The 22,637-nt window shown below is 42.6% G+C and overlaps 1 protein-coding gene across 3 annotated transcripts in view; it reads right to left on the minus strand.

Moving 5' to 3' along the window:
• PDZD7 (PDZ domain containing 7) overlaps positions 1–22,637 on the minus strand; it is a 608,602-nt gene that overhangs the window by 560,594 nt on the left and 25,371 nt on the right. For 2 of the 3 annotated variants that reach the window (XM_069239535.1, XM_069239534.1), the window contains exon 2: positions 18,015–18,474. The exons of the other annotated variant lie outside the window; for it this stretch is intronic. In XM_069239535.1, coding sequence (XP_069095636.1) covers positions 18,015–18,207 — 193 coding nt within the window. In that variant the 5' untranslated portion in view covers positions 18,208–18,474. The remainder of the gene's footprint in view (positions 1–18,014; positions 18,475–22,637) is intronic. 3 annotated transcript variants of the gene reach the window in all.

Genomic DNA, 22,637 nt, shown 5'->3' on the forward strand with positions numbered 1-22,637 from the left:
TGGGTCCAAAACTTTTTTAGAATAATAACCCAACTTTGAGAATGACAAACTTTTGCAACCCTCCCCCCCCCCACAAACCTTAACAGACATGAGCTGGGCTATTTTTTAACGAAACTAAAGGGTTGTGTAGTAGATCACTGTTATTTAAAGACAGCACATTTGCTATTTAAATGGGGACTATTTTCTGTGCAGACATACAGTTTTTCCAGATAAAGCTATACTGCACACAAATTATAATGTCTGGAAATCGGGTATCAGTGAATATTTATCATTTGTGAACCACCAAGTAAAGTGTATTGACTTGATTTGAATAAAATCAAAAAAAATTCACAAGCAAGACTCCAAGCGAACCTTTCAGTAATTCTTGCTGCTGTTTTTGTACTTCACAAAGCCAGAAAAGAAGATGCCCACTATATGTCATCATACACAATAATGCCACTTGTGTATGACTTTCACACATAGATTAAGAAATATTGATGTGGTCTAACAGTCAGAGCTGCTGACTTTGGATCTGGAGAACCAGGTTTGAGTCTCAATGTCGGCTCTGGGTAAATCACTTAATTTCCCGCCCTTAAAATAAAATGAATACAACTTTATATAATAGAATCTGATGCTCATGTAAAGTGCTCCAATGCCCTTGACCAAAGCTTGTACTACATACAACTTCATGAGATGTTATAGTTAGGGCACTATAACTCGTGCCCCTTCCATGCACAGTGTTGTCATCAAGGATGTCATTTAGGGCAAAAGTTATAGTTACTTCAGATAACTATAATTGGTACATTTTAGTGGCTATGTTCATTAAAAAAAAAAGGCATGTTTTAACCCATATTTGCACCGCATGCATCCCCCACAACATTTAGAAAAATTATTGGTGGTGCCCCTGACTCTTCTAGAGGCTCCACAAGCAACTTAGAAGCGATCCCCGTTAATTAACTGTCAGCCCCTGGGGTCAGGTCCTTAGGGGTTTGGGAAAGCTTGAGGAGGGGGGCCACACATCTCCCTGCCCTATTAAATTGTTTGTGCCCGCTTCATCCCGTTGGGCCCTGGCCTACCCCAGAGGGTTTGTTGATTTACTATGCAGGAGCTCATGCTTTTGTTTTCTTCATTTTAACATGGATTCCTGAATCCACCACAAAAATCGCAGCAAAATGGTTTAAAAAAATATTTTTGACCTGGAGTGTCCTATAGGATACAAGACCGTTTTCCTCCCTTGTCCCCTTACATGTCCTTATATTTATTTTTAATTCTTTTTTTGTAGGACAGGGGAACTAAGTCTGCAAGACATAAGATTCTTCCTGCCACACCTTTGTTGATGTGGTGGCAGCCACTCAGATTTTATCTTGAGACCTGTCGGATCCGTTGATCCTCTGCATCTCTAGATAGCTATATTTTTAAACCTTAATTTTTCAAAAACTTCTGATCTGAATTACACCAAATCATACTTTTTGGACTAAGATCTAGCTTTCTGCCTAATTCGATGTAAATCTGTTCAGCCGTTTAGGTTGTAGCTGTGTCTAAATTTCTTATGGAAAAATGAATTGTGAAAATACATTTTGCCCTCCTTCCCCCATTTTCTTGCCTCCCCCCCACTTGACAGATCATGCAGAACTCCCCAGAAAATAGCTGAGGTGGATGAGATTCTTTTTAAAGTTTCGTCAAATGGCACAAAGGTATACAGAAACCAAAAAATGCTTTTCCTTGGGAAACGTGGTACTAACTATAACTCCATGCTTAATTTGCACCTGTGGTTTCCGGTGCTCTGCACCAGCATCTAAATGTATACACTAGCACTTATGACAGTTTGCCATATGGTGGTGCAGTTAATCTAATTTAGAGATGAGCAAAACAACAGATATTTATTAATACAATAAACATTACAAATGATGAAAACCTGCTCCTATAGCTTTGGGGGCCCGGAATAGTCAGAATTGTCACACGTGTAGGAATATGATAATTAGTAGTTGTGTTTGTACTGTCATTTAGCAGTGATGGCAGGGGCAATGTGTGGAGCAAGCTGCAGTGATCTCCTGACAAGGGCCCTAGCATGTATTCTTTTTTATTTAAATAAGCACTGCTATAACTACCACGTAGCTAATGTCAGTGGGATATATATGCACTAATGGGCCTCCTTTTGACACAAAAATGGATATGTGGCCTTACTACATACTGCACTGCAAAAGGGGTTTTGAAATTGGCTAAAGTCACTGGTCTCAACACCAAGATTTTTCAGAAGCCTTGTCTTTTAAAAAACAGACCTCCCAAAACACATCAGAGGCTCCTCCTCACAGCTTCAGTTCTGCAAAAAGCTGAAGACCTGACTCTTCCTATAAGCACCTGGGGAACACACAACTATATACTTGCCCAAGTGCCTAAATACCCTCTGGGGTGATTAGTGCGCTATACAAATCAATGTAACATAACAGATGCTACAGGTCAGCACCCCACTCTGAAAAGTGTTCTAGCTGCATTGCAGTATACCTTCTGCCACTTTCAAAGGCAGATCAACATCTTAGCCACAGTCCGATAAAGACATAACTAAAGGTGTGGTTAAGGTTGTGACATTTAGAAACAATTGATATTAGAGAGGAACAGAAAAGCAGTATAAAGAGTATGTTATTTTGGTAATTCACATAATTTTTTATGCATTTCTATTATTACATCAACAACAAGAAAGAAAAAAAAAATCGCCCCTGCCCCATGTACATTAAAGCTAGGTGGGTTGCAAAAGTTTGTCATTCTAAAAATTGGGTTGCGGTTCTAAAAAGGTTTGGGAAGCACTGACATAACCCAACTGTGAAAGCACTTCATGGACATCTGACAGACTATCTTACACAGCTAAACCAGAGTCTGTCTGTATGTCTTGTCACAAGAAGCTAAATTCTTAATTAGAAGTTAAAGTTCAAGAATAGTACTACAAGATAACCATGACCCAAAAAAAGAAATGAGGTCTATTCAAAAGGCAGTGGTGCTTAAAACTGAACTTCTTTTGAACACAGGGTCTGAAAACAGCAACACACATTATTTGTTCACAAGAGAAGCTAAGGACAACAAATGAGAAATGCAGGCTAAGAAGGCGAGGATTCCCCTCATCAAGAACCCTCTAATTACATATCATCCACAACTTTGAGCATAAAGATCTGCCAATGACACATCACTTTCCATGTTTTACCTTTGTACATTTAATGCAAGTGTTAGAGAGCAAACATTATTAATAAAAATGTGTCCTTAAAACATAATGTGAAATAACATGTATTAAAATGGCTAACAAAAAAACGTGTGTTAGAAAAATTAACGTGCAACTTTAAAAGGTGATTGACATGGTGTCCACCACGAAGAAGTGCTATGTGAAATAATAAATGCTAATGAAAACGTATTCGGTTAATCATAATTATATGTACTAAAAAATATGAATTATTATTGCACTGCAAAACTATAGGTTTTAGATTTTATTTTTAGAAATGTTTTATTTCTTCATGTGTTAGCATTAGTGAAAAGGCCTAGGTTTTAGTATTTTTCTAGAAGCACGATGTTTAAACGATTCCGATTTCACTGAAACGCTTTGCAAATATTTGTTTTATTAGACATCCTGTGTGACTTGCACAGTGGAAATTTCTGTCATGGTCTTGCTGCTTGTACTGTACTTACTAGAGATAAATATTGCAACTTTTAACAATAAGCTTCAGTTTTTTAAAGTAAGCAATGTTAGCTAAATGTGTTCTGCTGCTGTAAATGTAATTTTTACACAGAAACTGCTGACCGGAGAGAAGTGACAATGTGAACCAGTCCTGACAAAAGAACAAAAAAAAGGATACATCTGAGGCGCAGACAAAGCCCGATTGGTTTCCAGCATTCTCACCCTAAAGTCTTGTCCAATAGAAGCTTAGTTAGTAACTTTTGGGACTTTAAAATAGCAAGGTTTTAGGTGATGTAAGTCAGTTCTTCCATTTTAGAGTTACGAGTTAGATTCCATTCAGCTCCAGTTCTGTTCGGTCTATGATTCTAACAGTTCAGATACTTTAGGCCCATCATTACTGAACTGTTTCCCCTTCATGTTCTGATGCTGATTAGTGAAGACCTGATGTTTCAGTGCTCCACTGATGAAGATACTGCTGGTTGCTGTCTCATTTAGGAGAGGTATAACCAATGTGCATTTGTTTTCCTTTGCAAGTTTTTCTCTTTTAGAAAATCCAACCACATATTTTTGGCTAGGGCCATAGTTAATGTTTTCCAAATTAATTTCTGTCTTACTTTTAAATGAAGCCGAATTACAGTAAAAGCTAGGGATGCCTGACCTAAAATTTGATTTTTGAATGTATACAACTGCACAAACTAAATGTATGTTGTTTCTATTATTCACTTAATCCTGTTGTTATTCTGTGTTGTTCTTTTTGAGTGTTTAATGGTAAGTGCATAAGCAAGATTGACATTTTTTAGACATTTGGGACAACCTGGGTTATTTCTGTTTGTTTATCAGTTGGTCTTGCATATCTTCTATGCAATTTTAGCATTGTTAATTTGAGGGCAATAAATGTTTAGACTTTATTAAACTGGTGTGGTGATTCATGACCACATAGGTCATGGTGTGTATACATTATTGATTCCACATTGTATATTTTGAATACCTGATGCTATATTTGATGGCTATTGTTTCTCATGGTTCAACTGGATGATTTATTACTCCTGTTTGAGTCAAAAGACTTGAGTCGACTTCTGAGGGTAGTAGATGTCTGTACCCTATTACGTGTCACCTTAGCCTAAAATAGGAGGTCATACGCCCACACAAGTTATCTGAGCTGCTGGCAAAGCATGGGCTATCCAAAATGCTTTTACTGGATGCAAAAAAGACTGGCTAGTCTAAATCAAGATGATGGAATCCATAAATTGAGCAATGATAACTTTATTAAAAACACATGTATAGCTACACCAAAGTGTGGGTCAGGAAATGAGACAAAGTGCCACGTTAACCTAAAATTCAGTCAACTGAAGAAATGTTCTGCACATATTAAAAATATATTGATCTTAAATGATCTGACACATTGAATAATCATAGTTTATCTCAATGTTCCATCTGAATGGGGATTACATAAAAAGGAAGCAAAAACTGATTCTTTAATTTCTCAGCAACAAGGACACTAGCAAAAACAAAACTCTGCATCATTCAGAGAAAGGTTTATGAAGTTAAACATCACAATCAGGAAGTAGATTAAAGTAACTTGCAGTACACTTAACAATAGGATTAAGGCACCGTCTGGAATAGCTTCCTAGCTTTAGGAAAATGCACAACTTAGCCAGAAGAGGGGCTAAAAATCACAGGGTGGTCACTGTCATCGGCAGGCAGGTATGTTTGCAAACGGACACCAGATTGAGCCCTCTAGTCCCAATAAGAGTAATAGTTACTAAGATTTGGCTGGCTGTTTATCCACAATGCTGATGGTTATACTGACCTGGGTAGTTGTGAAGGTAAATTTTGTGATGTGAATGTCACCTAATATGGTGCCACTATATTACTAAAGAGGCAGCTTGGCAGTCTAGCCCTACCCATCTGTAGTGCCCTGCTGGACACGTTCTAGTGTTTGTACAGTAATGTGTCATCAGCCACTCCCTGAGGGCTGGCCTGTTACACTTACCCCACACCCATCCATCCATCCATCCATCAAAGGTGTCGTTGGTCAGGTGACCCTGCCAACAAAAGGGGCTGGGCGCATGTGCCCTGGGCCAGTTATGTATACTATAAATGTGTGTCTTTGTCATCCTTATCGTCTCATGTGGGTCTAGAGCCCACGATCCTACAATGGCGCAGAGTGGGTCTGATCTCACTGGCCCGCTTCCCCGAGTAAACTGCCGTGAAGGAGAAAGAGATATGAATCTACGCAGGCGCTGCCGCTATAGCCTGCTAGGGGAAGAGTGTACATTGCCCCATGGCGAGGGGCAACTCCTTCCTCACAGCAAGAAGGGGACAACGGAGCCTGTTTATCTACTACACGTTGCCGGAGGAGAAGTAAACGGCACTGCTAGGGGCAGCACTCCTATGGAGGATTCGCTCGTCAATGAATGACAGGGCCAGTGCCATGATATGCCCCATACCACCCCGAGACCTCTGAAGAAGGCCGCCGACGCAACCCTAGCCCCACTTGCAGATGAGGAAAACATAGCCCTGACCCGTGCATGCTCATGTTCTTGGTGCACCCCTCCTGCCTGTCACCTACCAAGTGACTCTGGCAGGGCGGCCCTGGCCAAAACGAATGTGGGGAGGACAAACATAAGCCGCCCTGTCACACCTTCATCTCATGCCCTAAAGCAGGGAAGAAGAAAACATCTACGGGCCTGCTACTGGACCTTAAAGTTGTACCGGATATCCTACATCACCGTCAAGAAGGATGTGAGATTGCAGGAGGTGCACGATGAAACCCCCTCGAGAGCGGCGCACACTCACCAGTATCAGCATCACCCCATATCCCCAAACCTGATGAAAGTAGCACCCATAGAGTGTGCAGGGGCAAAGGATATTTGGGCGGCTGCCCAGCTACCCCTGCGAGAAGGAAGAAGATCGAGGCAGCACACCAGCAGAGAGATGACCCACTGCATGAGGGAAGCTTGCTGCAGTCGCTCTATGTATATGCAGTGCCACCTAGCAGCAGCCCAATGAACTGCGCTAGTATGAGCAAGTGGCTCCTATGCGGCCCCCACCATGGAGGAAAAAAAAGGTTGTGCAAATCACCAGCAACCTGGCAGTGCTCCATAACTATGCCCTAACTAGAGGCTCAAATTGGGAAAAAGAGAGCCCTGCAGTGCATTTGCCCCAAGCAGCAAGCACAGAGACAATTCCAGAAAGAAGCCAGGAGGGGTGCTGAATGTACCATGTGCCCCGTAGTGGTCACCCGTTTGCCATTCCAGCACTGAAGGAGTGGTGTGCTCCAGGACTCACTGGCCGTCCTCTGCCTGCAACGAGGGAATAGCAAGAAGTCCTTGCAGAATACCTTACATGTGAGGCTGCTATCTGCCTGAGAATCAAGCATTAGAAGGGAGAAAGGTCCCATAGTACCTTCACAACTGTCCTCTAAGCAGCTACAGCAAAACTGTCCAACTAGAGAGCCACACGTGCCCTGTGGGATGCCTATCAATTTGGAGGGGATGGACCCCACCAAGAACTCCAAGAGGCACAAAATTGCCCCAGCCAAGGAAGCTGGTGAAAGTTTAGTGAAGACAAGGGCAGCTGAGCCCAAAAGCAGCAATATCAAGGCAGCAAGCCTGGCTAGTCAGCCAGCAAACCCACAGTGGCACAAGAGGCAATGTGCACTGCGCGCCTACAACTCCCCCCCAAGCGGCTCTCTGATGCCACCACACCTAAAGAATATAATGCTGGCCCGCCACTAGTGGTGAACGACCACCATGGCAAGAAAGAACAGCAGGCATGCAAAGTGAGCAGAGGGCTCCGACAGAGAAACTGTCTACTAGCCCCACCATTGCCTGACGGGGCACTAGCTCACAAGAACACAGCCTGAAGAAGATGAGAGAGAAAAAGCGTGCAATCAGCGGTGCACAGAGGGTAACACCTGGTAAGCGGACAACACGGGCAGATTCCCTAGAAAGACAGCCGTCAGCGAACTAGAAGGAATGTTGAATAAACGAAGCAGCACCAGCTGGCTACCCAGTACCGAATGGCTACCAATGTCCTATCATACAGCATCTCGCACGGAGTGACAGAGCATGCCAAGCACGTCCACACTTAGGCAGGACAAAGTGCCACAATGGTGTAGCCTTGAGGTGCAAGCATTACGCCCTTGAGTGAAGAAGAGAAAATGGAAGAAAACTTACCCTCCATCCAGGAGGCGGAGCACCAAACGAATCCCCAAGGAATAGACAGGACCTATGAGAGGTCTGCAGCGAAGAAGAGAAACATTCTTATGAACAGGATGCAACCAGGGAGGTCTCTGTGAAGACAGCATCACAGCAAGAGGCATGGTCAGAAGAAAAAGGAGAAGAGAGACAGTCCTATGAAAAGGACCTGACCAGGGAGGTCTCTGTGAAGAGAACATCACAGCCAGAGGCCTGGTCAGAAGAGTGAAGTGTGTGGCATGACACCACATTGTAAGAAAACGTTAGAGAGGAGAAGAGAGTGGCACACTGCCACATCACGAAAAAGAAGAAAGAAAAGGACAGAAAGGTGTGCGACAGACCTGTCACATGGAATATCCCAACAGCCACATGTGTGCAGGAGGAAAGAAGAAGAGCGACAAGACAGATGACTTGTGCCAATACCGAAGAGTATATCTGGCAACACAAGCCAGCCACTGGGGTGTAGCGACATCCCTGGAGACAGCACAGAAGGAGTACTGAAATCAGTTGCCCAAATGTGTGAACCACGTAGCTTCCCCATGCTTCAAAGTGCAAACGTCCAGACACCTGTCACCAGCTGCTGGAAAGAGACGGCATCCCTGCTAGTGAATGCCAAAAAGAAGAAGAAGAACTGCACCAACAATGTAACAAGTCCAGTAGCCACATAGTCCTTCCAGTCATGCTCACCCCAAAAAAGACTTCGCCACCTGTAGAACAAGATGTTGAATGATAAAAGTGTCATTTTTACCAGGTGCATCACCAGAACCATCTATGGAGCATCGCTTCACCAGACTGTAGCCTTCTGCCTGTGAAACATCCAGAGGCCAATGAGGCATTCCTGGCACTGTGGGAGACTCACCACTGATAGACCATTGGTTGGACCCCACGTGCACCTGAGTCCTGCTGAAGAGAGCACACCCCACCATTGTATCAACAACCCTTGTGATGGCACAAGCGACTTGGATGTGGCCCTGTTGGGAGTTCCACACGACTCCTTCGCGCAGCCTACGAAAGGCCCAGCACAGCCTATGCAGTCCTGTGGCAACTCAATGCAAAGGGCCTCAAGGTAATTCTCGTGTGAGAGAATCCCTGGCACGAGAGATGCTTCTGAAGCTGCTCCAATGACAGGTACCGGGAGGCACTGAGGACTCAGAGGGAGATGTCCTACCATTGCATCGTTGTCCCCGTCTTTAAAGGTTTGCCTTTGAGGGAGCGGGGGCGCCTCCAAAGAAATTTCTGTAGTGGATTCCACCACTGCCCCTGATGCATCCCCACACTGAACTGTGTAAATAGACTCCAACATCGTGAGACAAGGTGGGACCGAACAACATCGCCCAGGTGGACTGAAACCCTGCTGACATGTGATTGAGAGATCCAAACTACATCCACACTGCATTTTATGTCCAGAGTCATCTGGTTAAACTACAGATGCATGCTGTAATGACGGGCACTCCCAGCAACACCTGTCCGTTCATCATACACTGCGGACTGCCTGAAGAGACTCATGGGGGTTTACTTTATTTTTCATTCTTTCCCACAGTTTGGACTCGTTTGTTTTTCTTTCAATAAAAGGATGTAGTGTCCTGCTGGACACGTTCCAGTGTTTGCACTGTACTGTGTCAGTACTGTGCCATCAGCCACTCCCAGAGGGCTGGACTGTTACACCTTACCCCACACCTATCCATCACTGGCGTCACCTGTCTGGTGACCCTGCTAATAATGGGGCTAGGCGCACTTGCCCTGGGCCAGTTATGTACACTACAACTATGTGTCTGTGTCACCCTTATCGCTTCATGTGGGCCTAGGGACCAAGATCCTAAACCATCCAGAAACTAGAGCTAATTCATGTTCTCTTTTATTGTAGTTGTACATTATGCTGCCCTTGCCAAACTAGTGTTCCAATGATCCTACCAGCGGGTACAGGGGGAGATTGTGAGGTCCCACGTCCCAGAAACCTACATTGTTGTAGTTCTATCTTGATCTCTCTTTTCCACGACAGTAAGTCAGAAGGTAGACTCTGAACATTATGAAATCTGACTTATAACCGTTTTAAGTATTATGATTGGGGGGAATTGGGGTCAGGTTTAACTTTCTGGTAGATAGCAGGGGTGAAGGCACCTCTACACGTTATTTATATTAATATTTTTTTCAGAATTATGGATTTTCAAATTTCCAGGCTGCAAAGTTGCTGTTTGGTTTGTACCAGTTAATTGATTAGGCTGCAGCATGGAGTAGAGATGTTTGCTAGGATTAAACCAGTTTACACCAGAAGAAACATTATGGTTTCAATAAAAATTGACCTACGCCAAAACTCGAATTATACAAATGGTCCCGAAAAGTACTTTGCCTTATTCCATTCTCCAATAAAAGCCTTTGAGATCAGGATAGTTAAAGAATTAGCCAGCATTAATTTAATCAAGATATACAAACTTGCGAGCAGTGGTTTTAGTCTGGAGACCAATCTTTGGTGGGCAGTGTTGACCAAGCCACTGACTAAGGTAAAGCTTAAAGGTCATTTTAAACGATGGGTCAGTCAAATGACCTTGCATAGCCACCAAAGCATTGTATATGAATTATTTTCCCTAATAGAAGAGACACGATGACACCAGCCAGAAAATAAGGTGCTGATGGAGATGAGGCTTAATCTTTTTCCTACATTAGAAATAAAAGGTAGATTGAATAGAACCTTGCTCGCCAGAAGACAAGGTCGGTTCTGTGTCTCAAGTAGAAAAATAGCACAAATAATGTTCTTCTTTGACGATATGGACCTGTATGACGTAAACATGTATGCCTCTCAGATTTGTAGAGCAAAACGTGCCTTAAAAATTCAAAAAATCAGTCTGTAGGTAAATCGGATGTGATGTTCTGAACAATTTAAAAAAATTAGTGTGTTCAAACGACATGTTCTTAATGATGTTTACTATGTCTGTTTAAAACTCAAATAAAGAAATTATAAAAATAGAATAAAAGCGTTGTTATTTTCATTTGGAATGCATCATCCCTTAAATTATTTACAGAGAATGTGCTCCTATGTATTAGTCATGGAAATTAAGTATGAAAAGGCCTGACGGAATTTAAGTGGAATCCAGAGAGGGAGGATGTCTAATCATCTCAATGTCAAACATCAATGGCATATATAGGGGGCGTATGGAGAGATGGGTCACTTTGACAAGAAATATAAATCATCTATTCTTGGGTATCCGTTTGTTTATTTTCCACCAACGTCTCATTTACTGAACTTCACACAAAATACTTGGGCATGTATCAGACAAGTTAAGATATGATGGACTTGTGGACTTGTGGACAGATGACGAGTAGGAAGCAACGGACATAACCGTATTTAAAATTAAGGACTCTGACTAAATTTAAGTAAACCTGTAGTGAGGTAGAAAAGAAAGAATTTTCCTCCTGTTCCAAGATTTTTTACTATTTTTTTCCTGTATGTTTTAAATGGTGTTGAAACTTGGTTGCCAGTTTTCAGGTCTAGTGTTTCGATTGGTAGTACGTTTTCCCAACTGTAAAATAACGATTTAAATGTAAAAAAGTTGATATTAAGCAATTCATTTAAAAAAAGAATTATTGTTGTGCTGGGGCTCTGCCTCTATCTATATACAATTATTTTGAAAGCAAATCTGTACTTTCCTGTATATTTCTACTATCAGTGACTATTTTATGCAGAAATACTAACCTCATTAACAAAACATTTTTAAATAAACTTGAAATGTGGCTTCATCATTCCTGGGTCTGTAGGAAAACAGAACACAAACATGTATCTTTAGATACTTCAATATCGGAAGAATCTACCATTGCCTGTCTGAATTACATACTCTTAAATTGCTTGCTAGACAACCTTGTGGAGAAAAGTGAGATATTTTTTCCACGCGACTTCCCTAAATATTATACGTATCTTCTGCATTCCATCTACTGAAATTTGTCAGTGGCAGCCAGATTTGTACCTCCTCAGTCTCGTTATCGCAAAGTTTGTAAACACACATACAAGTAAATGTAAGTGTTGTCATCTCCAATTGCACATAACCGATGCATCCTATGAATACCTTTGTGTATTATGAAGACCCTAGAGGTCTCTGTTTCTCTGAAACGGAACTGAAAAACTGTAAGGAAAAAGAGCAAACTCATGAGTTTTCTGATTATGCTCATGCTAAGTAATCGATAGGTGGATGGCAAATCTAACAGTTAATGCCATGCCCAGGGCCTTCCCAAAGTCTTTCTTGCAGCTTCTGAGGTGAATTTTCCACCATATAGCATAACAAGTCTAAATCCCCCTGCCTTAAGATCACACACTGTCCCGCTTCCCATTCAGTTTCATTGGCTCCCCTTCATGGCACATCTAATTTCAATTGCAAAGTTCAATGTGCAATTGGAACCGCTTACAAAATTACCAACATTTACATCACAATGAAAAGCCTTACATGTGAGGAGGGCTCTGTTAGAAATGGGGTTCTGGTTGACTAGGGTATGCACCTCAGCCAGGCAGAACTTACCCACTCTAGTCAGGGCAAGGGAGTTACACGTCCAAGATAACCCCTGCTCACCCCCTTGGTAGCTTGGCACGAGCAGTCAGTCTTAACCTGGAGGCAATGTGTAAAGCGTTTGCACAGCACACACAAAACATGTGACGCATTATCCCCACCACAAAGGAAACACAACACCAGATTATATGAAAATATACTGTATTGTACACAACGCAATTATCAGACCAAACATCACATATCAGTACTATCCTGCTACCTTAGCAGTTGTCAGAACGTTACACATTAGTTACTCTGCAAACTAGCAGTAGTCACACATAACACACAGGTTACTCAGTATTCTGCAACGTAAGCAGTAGTCAGGAAACACGTTATCACATTAGAACACTTGTCATAAGAATATCATAAAACGCCCATAGTAGGAACATTAGAAAACATATGGTAAGTTAGGGAAACATATTAGCAAGTCATGCCCATAAAAGGAACATTTGCCCATAAATGTAAAAACATTATTACACATCAAAAACAGGTAAGCAATATATCAATCCACTAAAGTCTGTAGGAAGAACTTCTGAGATATGTTGTCCCTGCAAACAGTACCTGAGTTGATGAAGGCACCTCCGGTGCCTAAAAGATGAACAATTGGGACCCCGGCGCTCCTCTGTGCAAAAACGGGGGCCTCTGGCATCCCTTGAGGAGCGGAGGGCGGCACGCACCTACCCTGTACAATGGTCAGGCCCCTCTGGGGACCGTGATAGCTGGGGGCCCCCCCGAGGGGGGCCCAGGTCAGGGAAATCCTTAAGGAAGGAGGGGGGCGCTACGCACCCCCTCCGAATTGAGAACGGGCCCCTCCAGGGACCAGCAAACTCCTGGTGTCTCCCCGGGCCTCCACCGACCCTTACCAGGGGGTAGACCCCCAAACAGTGCCACTGGCCCAACAGGGGGGCCCAAAAGAGATCCCGCGGCACGGGCGAGCCTCCGATGAGGCTACCGCCCCGCCCGCACACTCCAAGAGAGCCCTCTGGGGCCTGAGCAAGCGAGGGAGAGGCGTCCTCCTCTCCCTCCTGCTCCGATCCCACTCTGGCCCAACACAGGGCCTTCCGGTGCCCAAGGGAGCTCTAACGAGCGGGCTTTGCCCCGGGGGCACCCATAGGAGCGCGTTTGCTCCTTGTTTACTGGGAGCCAGATTCTCTCTGTGCCCCAGGTGCACTAGTCAGCGCGTTTCCCTCACGCTGTGTAAAACCAGCTTCCCCGGGTTGCGGCGGTGATCTTCCTCAGAAAGAGCGCTTTCAATCGCAAAAACGGGCAACAGGAGATGCGCTCCTTTTGTGCCCAGCGCTAATATTAGCAAAGCACCCTCCAGGCGTTTTACAGCCACAGAAGGAGCAATCCTCGCCCTGTAGGTGGATGCAGGGGTCAGGGGCCACAGCTCCCTGCCCCTGGGGAGCAGAGTATTTAGGGAAAGGTCCTCAGGTGGAGGGCCCAGCAACAGGCCAGCACAAGGGAAAGGCAGCAAGTGGCAAGTCCTTCACAGTGACCAGGCAGGTCACAGGTCTGCACAGCAGCAGCAGTCCATGGCGGTTCCTGGTGAGTCCCTTCAGCCTTTGGGGTCCAGTTCCAAGATGATTCCAAGAGTCTCCAAATTGTGGGGAAAATGCCCCTGTACTTATAGTCAGTTCTTACAGTGTTTTACCATGGTAGGGAGAGGAGGTTCCAGCCAGTTACAACTGGTTCTGGGAGTGCCCCCTCTCTCCTTTCAGCACAGGCTCCAAACATCAGTGGGGGGGTTAACGACCCTATTGTGTGAGGCCAGGGCACAGCCTTTACAAATGTAGGTGTGCCCCGCCTCTCCCTTCTCAGCCCAGGAAGACTATTGAGTATGCAGATGCACCTCTGTGACACCTCCACCCTCCCTGTGTACAGGCTGTCGGAAAAGTATGCACAAAGCCCCAACTGTCACTCTGCCCAGACGTGGATTGGAGTCAAGCTGCAAAACACCAGAGTCATAAGCACAGATAAATGCGCACTTTCTAGAAGTGGCATTTCTGTGATAGTAATACAAAAAAATACACCCACACCAGTAAGCAGCATTTATTAACACCATCACAACCATACAAAACACGCCTACGCTACCCCTCATAAATCAGACACATAAGGCAGGGCATTTCTAATGCAATCCTATGAGAAGGCGGCACTCACAGCAGTGAGACACCAGTTAGGCTGTTTGTCACTACCAGGACAGGCCACGCAACTTGGCACATGTCCAGCCTTTCTACATACATGGCACGCTGCCCATAGGGCTAGCTAGGGCGTACCTTAGGAGTGACTTACATGTAGTAAAAGGGGAGTTCTGGGCCTGGCAAGTAAGTTTTAGATGCCAGGTCCCTGTGGCAGAAACTGCGCACACAGGCCCTGCGCTAGCAGGCCTGAGACAGGTTTGAAAGTCTACTTCAGTGGGTGGCGCAAGCAGCGCTGCAGGCCCACTAGTAGTATTTAATTTACAGGCCCTGGGTATAGAGATACCACTGTACAAGGGACTTATAGGTAAATTAAATATGCCAATTAGGTATAAGCCAATCATACCAACTTTAGATGGGAGAGCACCTGCACTTTAGCACTGGTCAGCAGTGATAAAGTGCTCAGAGTCCTAGAGCCAACAGCGAGAGGTCAGAAAAACCAGGAGGAAGGAGGCAAAAAGACTGGGGATGACCCTGCATAAGGCAAAAAGTCCAACAAGCTCCATTAAGCCAGAAGACTGAAGTTTGATATTGTTTTTATCAGGACACATGTGAGAATGCTGGGTGGTAGGAATTTTGTGAGTCTCTGCAGATTTTGAAACTTTCAATTACAGAAATGCAAGGAAAATGTGTGTTTTTAGCCAGAATTTGAGGTTTGCAAGGGCTTTCAGGTCGGAAAATGTCAAGGGAAAATGTCACCACCCTGAACTCGCCTCGGGATCTCGTTTTTAAAAAAGTCTGAGTTATTAGGTTTCCTTGGGTGGTGGATGTGCCAAGGCCCACAGTTCACAGCAACCCATATTGCAAAAAAAGTGACAGTTTTGAGCGAAAACATGTGATCTATGTTGCGTTTCGGGCCCTTTTCTGCCCCAGGCACCAAGACTACCCATACAAGTAGGGTACCTATTTTTCAGGAGACATGTGGGAATGCTGGGTGGTAGAAAATGTGCGGATCCCTACAGATTCCAGAACTTTCCATCATAAAAATGAGGAAGATGCATGCATGTTCTAGCAAAGGTATGCTGCTTGCAAGGGCTTCTGGCTGAGAAAACATTGGTGGATCCACACAAGTCACACCACCATGGACTTACTCAGGTGTCCAGTTTTAAGAAATGTCTAGGGTCGGTAGCTTTCCCTTGGTGGCGGCTAAGCTTGTGTTCTAGTTCACTCGCTACTCACATTGTTTTTTTTTTTTTTTTTAAAAGCACATTCATTTTGCTAAGTGAATGTGATGCATTCAGGTCATGTTTTGGGCCATTTTTGTTTCACAGGCACAAGGCCCAGCCACTCAAGTGGGGTAACTTTTTTTTGTTAATCAGAAGACATATGGGAACACAGAATAGTCAAACCTTTGTTATCAATTTGATTTCACTCAGCATTTGTGGCTTCAAAATGTAAGCTGGTATGCAAGAAAGAACACATTTTGAAAAATGCTCTGAGTCACAATATAGGTAACAACAGCTTATGAAAATTATGAATACGTACTGTTCTTAAATTCAAAATCTTATATATATGTGAGAAATACGTTTCCTTCCTACCCATTTTTCACCCATATTTTTACGTGAATTGCTATATTGTCGACACACAATGGAAAATTATATATATGGTGCAGCTCTGTTGTTGGCTCTGGGTATTGAGTGTTTTGGAGAACCTACACTCCCAATATATAGCCAAGACGCGAATGGTCTGTTGGACATAATACTATATTGGGTCGTGACAAAAAGTTACAGAAAAATGTTGTCACAAATGGCTATTTTTTCTGCTCATGTTCACTTTCAATGATTAGTTTAGTTGAGAAAAACTTGAGGAACTCTACACAAAAGACTCCTTGCTAAATTAGGGATGTTGCCTACCCTTAAGAAATATATAGTTTTCAGGAATCAACTGTGGGTTTTACACCGGTTTTCTCCATGAACTGAAAGCAGGTTGAAACCACAAAAACAGGAAAAATGGGCTATCTCTTAGAATCATGCAAAAGACAACGATAACATTTGTTTTGGATACAGCTCTGCTTGTTCCTACACAATAGCAACACGGTGATCGTAGCACAGTCTATTTTCTCTGTTTCCTCCACCAGAATCTACAAACCCTGACTACCTTTCGAATCCCCAGGATGTTGGAAAAAAAAGATGCACATTTGGCATGGCTACAGTTTGTGTAAAAATGTATGAAGGTTTAAGCGTGAACAAACTCAAATATCAAAAAAGGGCTTAACAGCAGTGGCAGAAGCGCTTGGCAACCAACGGGTTAAGCGTGATTAGCATACAGACTGCACATTGGGCTTAGTTTCTAATCCCTCTCCCCAACATTTTATCACATCCTTCTCCCTTTATCTTTAAAAGAGAAATATGTTTCTTGTCCCCCGAGCTAGAAGATTATACATTAATTGCCATCATAGTCTAAGCAATTCAGAACTAAATTTTTGTTCTAAATCTGATTTTTAGTTGATCACACTTCAGAATTTGCAAGGATAAAACACTCTTGAACCATAAGAATTCTGTAGCAATCACAATATCCGTTATGTACATAGATTTTATACGTGCATCACTGAAGCATAAAAGCATCTCAGAATATTTCTAATGCACATACAGTAGCAGTTTGTTAGGTTATCGGTCGAGTGAATGGGTTTCACTGCAGAGAATTTTCACAATAATACTGGAAGTAGGTGACATAAGGCACAACCACAGTAGAGGCCACTTTGTCAAAAAGGTCACATCTAAGCCTGGATCAGGGTTAGTAAAAAAAATGTTTAAAAAATGTGTTTGTTTGTTAGCTAAGAAAAGATGAAATACGAAGAGTTTACACTTTAGGCAGAACCAGAGAAAGGGAAATTTGTAAGGATTAATCTATCATCTGTAGAACTGCGGCTGGGCATTTATTCCAGTTTGCAGGAAGCAGAAGCAAATTCACAGTTTCTGTAATCTACTTTTGCGTAGTGAAAAAAGAAGGTGGTAACCTGTAGAACTCCACAAACCTCTGCCAGATTGCACACCCACAAGTGACGGGTATTCTGTGCCACGGACATTGTGAGTGGCAGCTAATCAGAATGATTATAACATAGGGCGCTGCTCAGATCAGCTGAATGGTGGGCCCAGAAGAACGCTGACACATTAGTTTCAGCAATTTGCTCTGGTCACCCTTTCAACCAATAAGAAAAGGACTCCGATTGAGGACCCTTCTTATTCGCTGCTGACAGAATAGATGTTGGGAGCCATGTGCTTCAGGCTGTGTTAAACTGCACCTGGATGCACAGACAGCCCAAACACAAGTATTTTCTGTGTTCAGACTTGAAAACTACCACGGAGCAGATTGTGGCGATTCTCCATAACGAATTCTACTATGAATAAGAGTGGCTTTTACAATTTGTATTTCAATGAATAAATAAATCGTCCCACTCACATGCATCATCACACTCCACATACTGTAATGCTCTGAAATGCAGGCTTACCTTCCAAAGGCGAGTTTATAAGAATGACTCTTCCCATAGGTGAGGATGCCCGGAATCTCCTGGAATGGCCATTCACCTGTCTGTGTTGTTTCTTTAGTAAATGTCTTGTTGCTGTGCTTCCATCAGCAGATGCATTTCTAAGGTGCGTGGTATTTGTCATTTCCCTTCGTACAGAGTCAAAAGCATGCGCCATTGCTGGGAAGGGTAAGAGCTGGTCATGAAGGCTTCAGAACCGTGAAGGTTTGTTGAGGAAACGAAACATATGTCCCAGCAGAACTGGCAACAGTGACCTTACGACGACAGCACTGATGCTACATGTTGTGTTCTCATGTCGTTTCCCACCAAAAGAGATGCGTGTTTGACATGTTGCAAGGTGTAAGTGTTTATCCCCAAAGTAAATGAAGTAATGATTTTGTGGATTCCATTTCTTGTTGGTTTGGTTCAATTCACCTCTTCTCACCTAAGACCATTAAAAAAAGAAATTGAACGTGAAAGGCCAACAGAAATAAAAGTACATGAGATAATTCAAACAAGTGAGAGGTGAATATTTCTATGGCAGATAGCATTTATTTACTGTTATGTTTGGTGGGAAGAAGTGAAAGCCATCCAGGTCTAGTGTCTGATAAGCAACATGTATTCTTTCAACTTCTGGCTAGCGTTGTCTATTTTCCATAAGAGCTTAAAGATTTGAAGGTGTGACAGATCTGGATCCGCAGGATGTAATCGGACATCCTGTTACGGTCATCAATTTTGACGTCACATACTTAAATCATCAAGCCTGCGAACACTCAGAAGACAGGAGGGCAAACAACATGATGGAAATGCGTATTGATATCACACAAGCGGGTATATTTTTTACTTGAGCTTTAGGGACTGTAGCAGAGTAATAATGCAAAAGGCAGTTCTGAAAGAAATCATTTAATCTTAATAGTAAACAAACACTTTGTTATTCTTCAACTAGCCAATCAGTATCCATATCATTGTGTTTTCTGAAGGCCCTCTTAGTGCCTTTAGCCCTGTGTCAATTCTTATATGGAAATATTTAAATCTTTCGAAGTATTTAAACCTATTTGAATCCATTGAAGTATTTAAACCTAGTATTTAAATACTGGCCATTTGTTAGACATTATGGTTCACAATCCCAAACTAAATCTCTGCAGGATACACATCTTCTTTCTGATATTGGCCGTAATCCAACTATCAACTAAGTAATCCACGTAAATCAGTACACATTAATTTTCATTGACATAGGTAGCTCTCGTTCCTCATCTCTATAGCATATTCCAAATCTTTTGAAGTGGGCTGCTTTTATAGCAGGTATTGTAATAGGCATGCTTTAGAGTCATTTTAAGATACTCATTGTTCTTTTGACATAGCCAATTAGTTGGTTATGGCACGCTAAGCTGTTCCACATAATACTCCTGTCCCATTCAATGCATTTGTCAGTAGTCAATCTATTAGAAGATTCTCCTCTCAATTGTATCTACAGGAAACAACAACTGCTGTCACCTTGCTGGGTTGACCCTGGCCCTCTTCTCCTGATGCTTAGCACTTCTGCTGTGCTGCCTTTGCCTCTCTTCTTGTGCCAGGTGCAATAGATCAGAGCTAAACCTTCATGCCCTACCATGCCGACTTTGACAGACCTTGCACTCAACAGATCTGCAGAACTATGACTAAGAGGCTTGGCTGTTCATGTAAAACGTGTTAACAGGGTCATAACCTGGGCTATGGTTTTAAGGAATGTGCTGGCTGTTGTTTTGGATATCAAGGTTCTCTTAGTCTGCTTCTGAGACTGAGAATTTGGTGTAATAATAAGATTGCCTGGACAAAAGGCAGCTAACAGGGGTTTTCTGCTGCCAATCAAAACTGAAACGAACCCTCAGGATTCATTCTCACTAACTGACCAGAGAACTGATTTTTGATGCAATAATGACATCAGAACACACCGGCAACAGTTCACCTTTTAGTTTTAGCCCCAACTGTAACCTGGTCAAGGTGCTATATATAACAATGCAAGTGGGAGTGAGAATAAGCCCTTAGGGGCCTAGTCCTGATTGTTTTCCAGATCAGCTGTATATATTCATTACAGGCAATCCAAATTAAATGAATAAACCAAAAGAATAGGAAAGAGGTGTTTGAAGGAGAACACAGCTTCTAAACACACACCCAAGTCAGATCATATAATCAATTAAATCAATGGAAGCAGGTTTGACAGCAGTGATAGCTTTCCAGACAATCTGTGTGAGAAGTGAATGAGATTAAGGAAGTGTGATGAAGGCCTTTTCAAATCCAATCAATATTTGACGTGGCAGGAATGATGAACATTGGTGACAGTCTCACAGTAGAGTGAAACAATATTCAAATGTGTCGGGGGTCTTTTGGGGAAGCCCAGACATTACTAGATCTCCGTTGCACAATTAAGTCAATTTTGAGGCTTTGAAACATTATCCTAAATAGTCTGCAGGCGTATTTTCAAGTCCATCACTATATATGCAGTAGGAAAAAACTAATTTTGGAAAGTACCTTATTATGATAGCTGAAGCGTAAGGGGGAGTCGAGAATGCATCGTTCTGTGGGGTATTCTCCTAGTCATCTGCAAACATGCCGTTTTTTCTTACTAAATCCTCCTTCGATCACTGTATTCCTAGTAACTAACAGCTGTACTGCCAGCCTATTGGCATTGCCTCTCTCATCTTTAAAAATGGTTGACAAATTGCCCAACTCTCGCATACGGGTCAGCGTTTTCTCCTCAAAACATGGTACAGAAGGCATTTTACCGACATTCTAGGTAAAGACAAGCGCGCTGTACAGTCAATTCCAGCCACCAGTGTTTCGGGAAGAACCATCTTCATCCCAGACACCAACAGCCCTATGAGATTGTGAATTCTGAGCTGCGCACACTGTTGGTAACCATGCTAAAAGAAACTAAATAGAAACTGGTTTCCCTCTTTGAACAGTTTGTACTTTTAGCTGAGATTAGTTATTCCTTGTCCTGAGACACTTACTCATTGTACACAGCGGATATTTCAATATTTACTGACCGGGAATATTTTCTGGTTGCAGGGATGGAATGGCCAGCTGGTTATAGTCCCGCACTTACTGGACCTGTTCATTTTGACTTTCAAATTAAGTGTATTTCTTATTCATCTAGCATTTTGTTTGCGAATTAAGAAAAGAAATGTGTGTGGTAGTAAAATAAAGTAAGGAAAACTTTGCAAATTATTCCGCTGGTATGGAAGTCAGTTTTATGAGAATAAATAGAAACAAGTAGAAAAGCAAACATTTGCAATGGAATAGGTCTCGCATTTTCTTTAGTTCTAGCTATTGGCATTGCAAATTCATAACTGGACTTTTCTTGCGGCATAAATTGGTCAACCCCACCTCATAATTTCGTATTTTCCTGCCATATAATTCTAGTGGTGTCGCATTTAACTAAAGCACTTCCATTTACCTTCACCCTCGATCTTAAAACATATACAATTATCATATAAACCTTTATCAGAAATAAATTTATGGCATTAGACTGCAATGCTCAAAACACCATAACAATAATATAATTTGGGACGGACTGGAGGGTGAACGGAAAGAGGGAGTCAGGAGTATAGATGGACAAGTGGCTTAGTAACGGTGTCATGGGCCCTTGAGTAAGATAAGAAAATGGTTGACTGCAATTTCGGTAGGAAAGTACACTTGTAATTAGAGTTGAGTGAGGTCCATAGGTCTCTGGGCCCCAGTGCCACTGCACCTGTTGCTCCATTGATAACTAGGCCTCAGGAGAGAAAGGAATACAACAGACAAAAGGACGAAAGAGAAGGGGTCGCAAAGAAATAAAAGAAAGAAGGGAAAGAAATAAATGAACATTGGAGACTAAAAGAGAAGGTGAGAGAAGCAACCAGCGAAGGAACGAGGACATGTATGTACTGACATATTTCCCACAGACAGAGAATGGGAAAACCACTTTGACACCTTGGGTCCCAAGTAACTTGTGGCTTCCACATACAGACGGCAATAAGAGGAATTTATATTAAAATGTGAATTGATAGATAAAGATAATGAAAACATCAGAAAAAGGTGGGAAGAAAGATCTAAAAAAAAAAAAAAAAAAAAAAAAAAAAGGAAAGGCCGCATACTGAGTCAAAGGAAATAGCAAATAAAAAAGACACAGAAAGAATGAAGGGAAGAGAAAAACTAGTGAAAGAATGAACACTTGATAAAGAAAAAAGACAGGAACGAAACAAGGAAAAAATAACCAAGTTTTTGCGAGTCTGAAAGAAGAGGTAGCAAGAGGAAGAGGGTAATTATAAAAAAGGAGAGGAGTAGAAATAAAACAGTTGAAAGAAAGAGCAAAACAGTTAACTTGTGGATTTTAAGAGCTGGAAATAGAAAAATGGGGGAGAAAGAAAACATTGGGAGTAAAAAGAGTAAAGGAAAGAACAGAGATTGATAGGTGAAACAGACCCTCCCAAATAAAGATGGCAGCTAAGAATAGATTTAATTGACTCCCCCACGTCCTCACACAGAAGTCAGAGTGTGGAAAAACACTCTCTCACTCTCCGCATGCTCCGAAAGATCTTCCGCTGGATCCCCGCCGACACCAGAAAAACTGTGACCCACGCCCTCGTC

The sequence above is a fragment of the Pleurodeles waltl genome, chromosome 6 (genome assembly GCF_031143425.1).
Source record: "Pleurodeles waltl isolate 20211129_DDA chromosome 6, aPleWal1.hap1.20221129, whole genome shotgun sequence".
Taxonomy (NCBI): Eukaryota; Metazoa; Chordata; class Amphibia; order Caudata; family Salamandridae; genus Pleurodeles; species Pleurodeles waltl.